Source organism: Anomaloglossus baeobatrachus, chromosome 7, assembly GCF_048569485.1.
Source record: "Anomaloglossus baeobatrachus isolate aAnoBae1 chromosome 7, aAnoBae1.hap1, whole genome shotgun sequence".
NCBI lineage: Eukaryota > Metazoa > Chordata > Amphibia > Anura > Aromobatidae > Anomaloglossus > Anomaloglossus baeobatrachus.
The window spans coordinates 239,178,288-239,189,416 of NC_134359.1; the positions used below are offsets into that span (position 1 = coordinate 239,178,288).

Genomic DNA, 11,129 nt, shown 5'->3' on the forward strand with positions numbered 1-11,129 from the left:
GGGGGGCAGGGTACACGGCAGCCGGAGCACTGGCGTGGCAGGGACAGGTATAACCAGGTCAGCAGAGTCACAGAGTTCTTCAGGACGGTAAGGAAACAGGCACAGGTACCAGGGAGCAAAGACAAGAAGTCTACAGGACACGGCACCAGGGGGCCTGAGCACCTAGCTCAAAAGACATAGCTTCCAGACACGTTGATCAGGCAACGCCCCTATGGAAGGGCCAGTCTTATATATCCAGCACAGCCGTATGTCACATCCTGCTTCAGGTGTGCTGGGTCCATAAAACCAGGAGAGTGGGCGCGGCCTGGTCCTATACAGAGGCATGAGGCTAATACTCAGAGTCAGACTCATGAGACCAGGAGCAGGACACAGGAGAGCACGAGCGGGAGCGGCAGCCATGACCGGTGGACACGTGGAGTGGATCAGTGGGTAAGGAGCAGTGCAATGACGGTGAGGCCGGATCAGTGGGTACGGAGCGGTGGTGCGATGCAGGTGCGACTGGATCAGTGGGTACAGAGCGGTGGTGCAATGCAGGTACGACTGGATCAGTGGGTATGGAGCGGTGGTGCGATGCAGGAACCGGCTCAGTGGGTAAGGAGGGCTGCTGGGACACCGGGAGCGTGACAGTACCCCCCCCTTGAAGCCCCCCTCCCCGCGGCCGGGACATGTAGGCGCGCCGAAGAGGGGCAGCAACGTACTTCCGGGACAACCAGGACCGAGCCTCGGGACCGCAATCCACCCAATCGACCAGGAAGGACTGCCTACCCCGGACCGTTTTCATGGCCACTATGTCCCGTATCGGAGAACCCAAGTCAGCGGCAATGGAGGCAACGGATAGGGGAAGACAGTCAGAAGCAGGACTGGAGTCGTGGGCGACCGGTTCGGGCGTCTCGGACCGGGTACAGGATAGTGTGTCATCCTCAGTAGCAGGGGGCACTGGTTCAAGAAGCCGCGGCAGGACTTGGGATCCCCTGCATAGCGAGGCGGAGCAGCGAGGCGAAGTTGCGAGGCCGTGGCGGAAACTGGTTCGGAGCCGGAGACTGGTTGCTGCGTGGACTCAGACGAGGCAGCGGTCTGCAGTGTATATAACCGGTGGTCCATGGACGCCAGGAATTTCAGCATCCGGTGTAAGGTGTCACGCTGTTGCACCAGTTCCTGGCGTAGTTCGGCCAGCTCAGATGTTTGTGCTCCAGCGGGATCCATGGCCTGATCAAACTGTCAGGACCGGGAGGACTGATGGGCCCAGGAGGTGGATCCACTGGACCGAGTATCCCACCGGGGGGCAGGGTACACGGCAGCCGGAGCACTGGCGTGGCAGGGACAGGTATAACCAGGTCAGCAGAGTCACAGAGTTCTTCAGGACGGTAAGGAAACAGGCACAGGTACCAGGGAGCAAAGACAAGAAGTCTACAGGACACGGCACCAGGGGGCCTGAGCACCTAGCTCAAAAGACAAAGCTTCCAGACACGTTGATCAGGCAACGCCCCTATGGAAGGGCCAGTCTTATATATCCAGCACAGCCGTATGTCACATCCTGCTTCAGGTGTGCTGGGTCCATAAAACCAGGAGAGTGGGCGCGGCCTGGTCCTATACAGAGGCATGAGGCTAATACTCAGAGTCAGACTCATGAGACCAGGAGCAGGACACAGGAGAGCACGAGCGGGAGCGGCAGCCATGACCGGTGGACACGTGGAGTGGATCAGTGGGTAAGGAGCAGTGCAATGACGGTGAGGCCGGATCAGTGGGTACGGAGCGGTGGTGCGATGCAGGTGCGACTGGATCAGTGGGTACAGAGCGGTGGTGCAATGCAGGTACGACTGGATCAGTGGGTATGGAGCGGTGGTGCGATGCAGGAACCGGCTCAGTGGGTAAGGAGGGCTGCTGGGACACCGGGAGCGTGACAGCCTGGTTTGAGGCACAATTGAAATCCTTCTTTTTGCTAGGCTTACAGAACTTGGAACACTGATGTAAGAAGTGTGTTGACATCAGTGGAGAGTATGTGGAATAAATGTAAAGTTTCTTCATCCTTTCTCGTTTCTTTCCCGGTAAAGCCAAAGACTTATCAGCTGCCCCTCGTATCCAAGGTGAGCCACCAACAAAAAAATTGTAACCATCATCAATGTCTATAAAATACAACCATTCTTTTCATTTAGATTTATTTTTATAAGTTTAGTGTATGGGGTGGGTGACGACATTGGCCTTGATTCATTAAGACTGAATTTCCGTACACCCGTGTTAATGGGGGCATTGCAGGAATAAGATGTGCCGAATTCCTAATTAAAGAGGCGCATGACACCTAATGAATTTGGTGCATCTTTACAGTAGTATACACCATGCTCCTCGCCAGACATTTCGAGCATAAGAAACGTTGGCACTTTTCAAGAATTTGATGATCAGGTCTAGCCATGCTCCACCCAAGCTCCTCTTCAGCTTCTCCCATTTTGATGGAGCTGCTTGAATCTGGCATGAAAAAAACCCCAAAAGTCACCGCATTTTTATGCAACTTTACGTTTGAAATATTTTTGCAACTATTGAAAATGTTTAACAATAGTTTTCTAGCATAAATACTTTAATGCATTGGCGACATTGTTGACATCTGAGCAGCTTTGAGAAAATTATTCCTTTTATACAAGGTCTAAATGGGAAGCTATTCTCCTTGCGGATACTAACACACCATTCCAGCATGCCAGTGGTGAGGAGACTTTGATCCGCAATACTCCTCTGGGAAATATTCAAATTGTCTCTTCAGGGAGGAGGTAGATGTACTTTAGTGTCACCTATTGGAAGTAGCAATCCTAAAAGTCAAAAGTGGCCCTTTAACGTGCTTTGTCATATGACCTAGGATTTATGCCAGATCAGAACCTCACTTTGCAGAAAGGGTGTTTCAAGATGGTTTTCCCTCGTCAAATTGAGGTTCTGATCTGGCATAAATCCTAAGTCATATAACAAGGCTCGTTAAAGAGCCACTTTTAGGGCGGCTTTGCACGTTGCGACATTGCATGTGCGATGTCGATGGGGTCAAATCGAAAGTGACGCACATCCGGCGTCGCAGTCGATATCGCAACGTGTAAAACCTTTTTGATACGATGAACGAGCGCAAAAGCGTCGTTATCGTATCATCGCTGCAGCCTCCGACATTTCCATAATGCCGATGGTGCGACAGGTACGATGTTGTTCCTTGTTCCTGCGGCAGCACACATCGCTGTGTGTGAAGCTGCAGGAGCGAGGAACATCACCTTACCTGCCTCCCGGCTGCAATGAGAAGGACGGAGGTGGGCGGGATGTTTACATCCTGCTCATCTCCGCCCCTCCGCTTCAATTGGCCGCCTGCCGTGTGATGTCGCTGTGACGCCGCACGACCCGCCCCCCCTAAGGAAGGAGGCGGGTCGCCGGCCAGAGGGACGTCGCACGGCAGGTAAGTGTGTGTGAAGCTGCCGTAGCGATAATAATCACTACGGCAGCTTTCACTAGATATCGCACGTGCGACGGGGGCGGGACTATCGCTGCAGCATCGGTAACACATTGTTACCGATGTCGCAACGTGCAAAGCCCGCCTTAGACTTTAAGGATTGCAACCTCCAATAGGTGGTACTAGAGTTTGTCTACTTCTTCACTGAAAAGACAATGTGAATAGTTCCTTTTATACAAACCCTTTTCAAGTTGTATGTGTTTTGGGGCAATTAGCATGGCAACAGAGAAGCCATGACAGATTTCACTCTGCCTTTTGGTCTCCGGACATGCTTCATATAATGGATTGTTTCATTTGTCTCCTCCAGAGTGATTTATTGATATTAATATTAATAATAATAATAATTTACCCTTTCTATGGAATAGTAGCACTATATGCTGTATAGCAAAGTAGACTTGATGTCTAGGACCTAAGAGGATGTATCCACGCGATAGGTGACGACTTTCTGATTGCCGGTGGTACGACTGTGGTGTACCCTATTGATCCTCTTCAGAGCCTCGTCTGCATAGTGCGGAAATTGATCATGGGCACTTCCGCTCCTTCATTCTTAATGGGAGCACTGGAGATTACTGAGTGCTGAGATTCGTAGATTTTTGGTACTCCCATCAGAATTAATAGCGTGTCAGTGCGCATGATCGACCTCTGCTCCATTCAGCCAAGTCTCTGAGAGGGATCAATGGGGACCACAGGAGTCAAACCCCAGCAATCAGAAAATTATCCCTTATCTCATAGATAGTGGATAACTTTAAAAGTTGAGAACACCCCTATAAGAATGACTGTATCACAACCTCTGTGATTGCGCATCGTGGTTGTCACCTCCTGAACAGGACTCACTGGTTTCCATTAATATATGCACTATGGCATTCTGCTCTGGGTTCTGCCCAGAAGGAAGCCTCTTCTAAAGATGATGCATAAGAAAGCCTGCAAACAATTTGCTGAAGACAAGCAAACTAAGAACATAGAACCATGTCCTGTGGTCTGATAAGACCAAGATAAACTTATTTGGTTTAGATGGTGTCAAGAGTGTGTCACTGTACCCACGTGAGGAGTACAAAGACTAGTGTAACTTGCCTACAGGCAAGCATGGTGGAGGGAGTGTCATGGTTTGGGGCTGCATGAATTCTGTTCGCTGAGGCGTGCTAGAGTTCACTGAGGGAACCATGAATGCCAACATAGTGCCTTAGTACTTTGTGCCGTGGCATTTTTTCTAAAACTACCAACGTATACTGTTATTAATTGGGCTTCTTTCTGTATTGTTTTATTTGCTGAAGATCTGCTAGTCTTCTCAATGATGAATGCTTTCTCATACTGTGCATGAAATTTACAGATTTCTTTATTCACATGTTTATATGCATAAACAGAAAGCTGCCAATCAATTTGTGGGGATAGGGATAGACAAAGCTACAAAGGACCACATAGCAGTACTTTAATATTGAGAGGACTAGACAATCTGCAGCAAATCACAAAGTGTTTTATCAAAGCTGCACCAAGCTTCTCAGTTTACACCACTGGAATCAAGATCTCTGTACCTCAACTTTATACTGCAACAGGAAAACTGGGAGACAAATTATGTATATGCAGTAAATCACAAAAGTGAGTACACCCCTCATATTTTTTAAATGCTTTTATTATATCTTGTCATGGAACAACACTGAAGATATGACACTTTGATACAATGTAAAGTAGTCAGCGTACAGCTTGTATAACAGCATAAATTTGGTGCCCTACTGGTGGCTACTTTGAAGAACCTAGAATATAAGACATATTTTCAGTTATTTCAAACTTTTTTGTTAAGTATTTCATTCCAAATGTGTTAGTTCATAGTTTTGATGCCTTCAATGTGCATCTACAATCTTCAGAGTCATGGAAATAAAGAAAACTCTTTGAATGAGAAGGTGTGTCCAAACTTTTGGTCTGTACTGTATATATATATATATATATATATATATACACACACAGTATATATACACATATATATATATCTATGTACATTTATATATTTACACACACGCACGCACACACGTGTGTATGTGACGCCCTGGGCAAGCTAGGGGTCACAGGTCATAACACCATCACACCCTACACCCCGGATAGGTACACCAAAGCTACATAAAAATCCTTGTTGCCTTCCTCCAGGGGCTGATGTCCACACCAGGGGGTGGGCCAGGCGGTTGGCTCCGCCCACCGAGGAGTTCACAGCCCTGGAGGCGGGGAAAACCAGCAGTTCAGCTAGGGAAGTGAAGGAGTAAACAGTGAAGAGTTGAGGGGTAGAGGAGCAAGAGAGGAAGGAGAAGGAGGACAGTGAGAGTAGTGACAGAGAAAGTGACAGTTGAGAAAGCCTGAAGTTGTTCCGGGTGTGTGCCCCGGACTGAGAACAGCAAGGTCAGGAGACGGCGGTGACCGTCTGCAGGAGAGGTTGCTTGGAGGTTGCCGAAAGGACCGTGGACGGGTGGTGGCCCGGCGGTACCGGAGCGGTATACGAAGAGAAGCCAGCACCATTGGCAGGGGCCTTTCGGATCCCGGCAAGGCTAGGAGTCGCCGTGAATTTGCCAAATCCGTCAGTGAAGGGGACCTCTGGGTCTCCCAACAACCAAGTCCCGATTGAAGGCAACAGTCCAACCGTTAGAGAGAGACACCGCCACCGCCAAGGCACCAGTTTCTCAGGGCCAGCGCCTGCGGGCAAAGAGGGGCTACTCCGGCCCATATCCAAGCCGGGGAGCGGGTTACCGGTGGGAACCCATCGCTACCAACATAGACTTAGGTGCAGGAAAAGGGACCGTCACCGTCAACTACGGGGGAAAAGCAACAGCAGCCGTCCGTGGGAACCGTCTTTCCAGCCGTGTGTTTTACCAAGAACTGTGTCACCGTCTCAGGCTGAGTGAGTACCACAGTGCCGTGAGGCACAGCGCTGCCCCCGCGCCCCTGCACCCCACCAAGCCCTGCACCGGCCCCGCCATCCCTCATCCTCCAACCCATCACTGGGCCCCGGGGACAACCACCCCCTACCCACGGAGGGGAGAACTAACAACTTTGCTGCTCCCTGTCACCGCTCCCGGGATTCCCATACAGAGCAGCGGTGGTGTCCCTACAATCACCACAACCGTGGGTGGCGTCACGGACAATAAACTATCCCAAAAACCAAACCCCTTTCACTCACGGGCGAGGAGCGCCGCTCGAGTAAATATATGTATTATCATAGAGCTGTGCATATATGTGTATACATATATTATGTGCATATGTAATATATTTATATATATATATGTAAATATCTCTCTTTCTCTCTCTATATAGTATATAGTAGATACATATATATATATATATATATATATATATATATATATATATACATACAGTGTATATATATATATATATATATGTAAATCTCTCCCTCTCTCTATATAGTATATATATAGCAGATATATATATATATATATATATATATATATATACATATATATATATATATATATATATATATATATATATATATACAGTATATACACATATATATACATACACACACGTCTACTCATACAGACATATGCATGGCTGTGTGCAGTATGGATATATACACACATGCATCCTGTATGTATCCAGCCCTGGTATCCCCACCAGGTGTGCCCTGCATGCAGCACGTCTGTAGGGGTCTGAGCTTTGTGGTGATGGGCACCACCTTCTCGCTGAGGCTGGTATATACATCCCCCACCTCTAGAGCAGAGGAGGGGGCTCAGCCTCCGCCTGCCACATTGCATTGCAGCTCCCTCCTATTTCTAGTGACGTCTCCTGCCTGTGTGAGGAGAGAGGCTCGGAGCCGGGCTGTGGTGACTGAGTGAAGATGGTGCTGGCCGTGGCATCATGCCCTCGCAGGCTGGCCAGGCGCTCCCGCTCGGCTATAGCCGCGGCTCTCACCGTGCTGCTCATCCAGACTCTCATCGTGTGGAATTTCAGCAGCCTGGATTCTGGGGACGAGCAGAGAGGAGGAGGAGGAGGAGGCAGCAGCCGGGAGAAGAGGGACAGGGGCAGCCACAGAGATGAGCCCCGGCTAGGACAAGAGCAGCAGCAGCGCCGCAGAGGAGCAGCAGGAGCACTGCACAACCAGGCTCTGGTAGGTGCTCATGGCATCCCTGGCTCCTGTGCATCCTTCATACATTCAATGCAGAGGAATGCTTCAAGGGGTACATTAAACAGGACACTGGGCACTGGGATTTACCCTGGCACAGGTGATGGTGAAGGGTCTTCTGAGATGGCACATGTCTGTCTGATCAGTCTGGATGGATACCCAAGTGACTGGAAACTTTTCATAGCGTTGTGTCTTTGCAGTAGGGGTATGCCCACTTACTGGCCATACCTGGTACAATTATGGTGAAATTGTCTCTGGCAAGTTTGTTGGCATGTTTGGTTAAAGAACGGTTGGCTAAAATGGTGGAATGGGAAATCGAGGTTCTAAATAAGAGGAAACCTGTTCTGAACCACCACCACAGATGGTGGACCTATATGAATGATGTCCAATTTAGAAATATTGATGGTCCTATCATGTCAGGCTTCTACCCTTGTGACCAATGCCCATAGATTATATAGTTTCTAAATCACCACCACAAAGGGTGGATCTATATGAATGGCATCCAGATAGTGGACCAGTCTAGAAATGTTGATGATCTCGTCATGTTAGGCTTCTCCTATAACCAATGCCTCTAGATGTTAGTTTCTAAATCACCACCACAGATGGTGGACCTATATGAATGGTGTCCAGATAGTGGACCAGTCTAGAAATATTGATGGTCCCATCAGGTTAGGCTTCTGCTCTTGTGACCAATGCCCCTAGATGATACCGTTTCTAAACCATCACCACAGATGGTGGACCTATATGAATGACATCTAGATATTCTAGAAATAATGATGGTCTCGTCATGTCAGGCTTCTGCACCTGTGGCTGATGCCCCTAGATGATAGAGTTTGTAAACCACCACCACAGATGATGGACCTATTTGAATGGTGTCTAGATAGTGGACCAGTCTGGAAATATTGATGGTCCCATCATGTCAGGCTTCTGCTCCTGTGGCTGATGCTCCTAGTTGATAGAGTTTGTAAACCACCACCACAGATGGTGGACCAATATGAATGACATCTAGATAGTCTAGAAATAATAATGGTCTTGTCATGTCAGGCTTCTGCTTCTGTGGCCGATGCCCCTAGATGATAGAGTTTGTAACCACCACTACAGATGGTGGACCTATTTCAATGGTGTCCAGATAGTGGACCAGTCTGGAAATATTGATGGTCCCATCATGTCAGGCTTCTGCTCCTGTGGCTGATGCCCCTAGATGATAGAGTTTGTAACCACCACTACAGATGGTGGACCTATTTCAATGGTGTCCAGATAGTGGACCAGTCTGGAAATATTGATGGTCCCATCATGTCAGGCTTCTGCTCCTGTGGCTGATGCCCCTAGATGATAGAGTTTGTAACCACCACTACAGATGGTGGACCTATTTCAATGGTGTCCAGATAGTGGACCAGTCTGGAAATATTGATGGTCCCATCATGTCAGGCTTCTGCTCCTGTGGCTGATGCCCCTAGATGATAGAGTTTGTAAACCACCACTACAGATGGTGGACCAATATGAATGATGTACAGATAGTGGACCAGTCTGGAAATATTGATGGTCCCATCATGTCAGGCTTCTGCTCCTTTGACCGATGCCCCTAGATGATCCCCTTTTCCAATCATCAGTATGTCTGTGATACCAAACTATAGGAAAAAGGTCACAAAATAGAATGATGACCAATCATGGTGCCATCAAGACATGTCCCTGATGAGACACATTGGCCACCTCTAAACACCTTGGCACATTTTTATTTATTAGGAACTTGGTCAATGTTTTAACTATGAATCATTTTTAAGAAAAATAGCAATGTCCATGGCTGACTTGACTTGAATGGTACAATATGCTAAGTGGGCATCACTGCCACTTGACTGAGCCTAAATGGTCTATTGAGGCAGGCATGGGATGAATGGGAGCCTGAGTCCTGTGCTCCGGGCTGCATGTTGGGTGCTTCATACAAACATCATGTGTGGCCTCTATTGTAACATTGATGTGATCTGTTCTTCTGGAGACCTCAGACGTCTTCGGTGGTGGAGTGCGCCTTCCTTGTGTAATGTGCTGCTCAGATGTTTGCTTGTTCTAGCATGAGAAAGTGACAGAATGACATGGATGGAGATGCAGCAGTGGGGGCTTCCTCAGCCATTTTTACATCTCTGTGAGATACCGGTGGTGACGGAGAAAGGGGGTGTTCCACCCTATAGAATATGACAAAGCGGGGTTCCTACCTGATGTAATGCAGCGTATTCCATTGTAGGGTCATCTTCAAATCTCCATCCAATGTTATTTGTCTATTGTCATTTCCGCCATCGGAGGACGACTACTAAACAATCACCAATATCATTATTTATTACATTTATCTCAAAATAGATGTCTTTGTTTATTATTTGTGTCAATAATATTTTATATTTCACTATAAACACCTCTTCTATAATCATGTGTCATGCCCAGACCCATCTTCTCCTGTTCCACCATTCACAGCGAGTCCCCTTCCCTTTAGTCTTTAGTGTCCTTGACAGTTTTTGTAGGAGGAGGCTTGTACCTGTTGATTTGTGGCCATATGTTTAACTCTGATGTAGCCGGGCTGAGTTAGTTATTTGTAGCAGAGCTGAGTATATTATTTATAGCGGAACTGAGTTTATTTGTAGCAGAGCTGAGTTTGTTATTTGTAGCAGAGCTGAGTTTGTTATTTGTAGCAGAGCTGAGTTTGTTATTTGTAGCAGAGCTGAGTTTGTTTATTTTGAGCTGAGCTGAATTAGTTTATTTGTAGTAAAGCTGAGTTTGTTCTTTGTAGCAGAGCTGAATTAGTTTATTTGTAGCGGAGCTGAGTTTGTTATTTGTAGCGGAGCTGAGTTTGTTTATTTGTAGCGGAGCTGAGTTTGTTATTTATAGCGGAGCTGAGTTTGTTATTTGTAGCGGAGCTGAGTTTGTTTATTTGTAGCGGAGCTGAGTTTGTTATTTGTAGCGGAGCTGAGTTTGTTATTTGTAGCGGAGCTGAGTTTGTTATTTGTAGCGGAGCTGAGTTTGTTATTTGTAGCGGAGCTGAGTTTGTTTATTTGTAGCGGAGCTGAGTTTGTTATTTGTAGCGGAGCTGAGTTTGTTATTTGTAGCGGAGCTGAGTTTGTTTATTTGTAGCGGAGCTGAGTTTGTTTATTTGTATCGGAGCTGAGTTTGTTATTTGTAGCGGATCTGAGTTTGTTTATTTGTAGCGGAGCTGAGTTTGTTTATTTGTAGCGGAGCTGAGTTTGTTATTTGTAGCGGAGCTGAGTTGGTTATTTGTAGCGGAGCTGAGTTTGTTATTTGTAGCGGAGCTCAGTTTGTTATTTGTAGCGGAGCTGAGTTTGTTGTTTGTAGCGGAGCTGAGTTTGTTTATTTGTAGCAGAGCTGAGTTTGCTATTTGTAGCGGAGTTGAGTTTATTTATTTGTAGCGGAGCTGAGTTTACTATTTGTAGCGGAGATGAGTTTATTTATTGGTAGCAGAGCTGAGTTTATTTGTAGCGGAGCTGAGTTTATTTATTTGTAGCAGAGCTGAGTTTGCTATTTGTAGCGGAGTTGAGTTTA

The 11,129-nt window shown here is 47.3% G+C and overlaps 1 protein-coding gene across 1 annotated transcript in view; it reads left to right on the forward strand.

Annotated features, from left to right (window-relative positions):
- The first annotated feature begins 7,268 nt into the window (after positions 1-7,268).
- XYLT1 (xylosyltransferase 1) overlaps positions 7,269-11,129 on the forward strand; it is a 458,133-nt gene continuing 454,272 nt past the window's right edge. Inside the window, exon 1 of the mRNA XM_075317980.1 lies at positions 7,269-7,574. Within this exon, the coding sequence (XP_075174095.1) occupies positions 7,305-7,574 (270 nt within the window). The 5' untranslated portion in view covers positions 7,269-7,304. The remainder of the gene's footprint in view (positions 7,575-11,129) is intronic.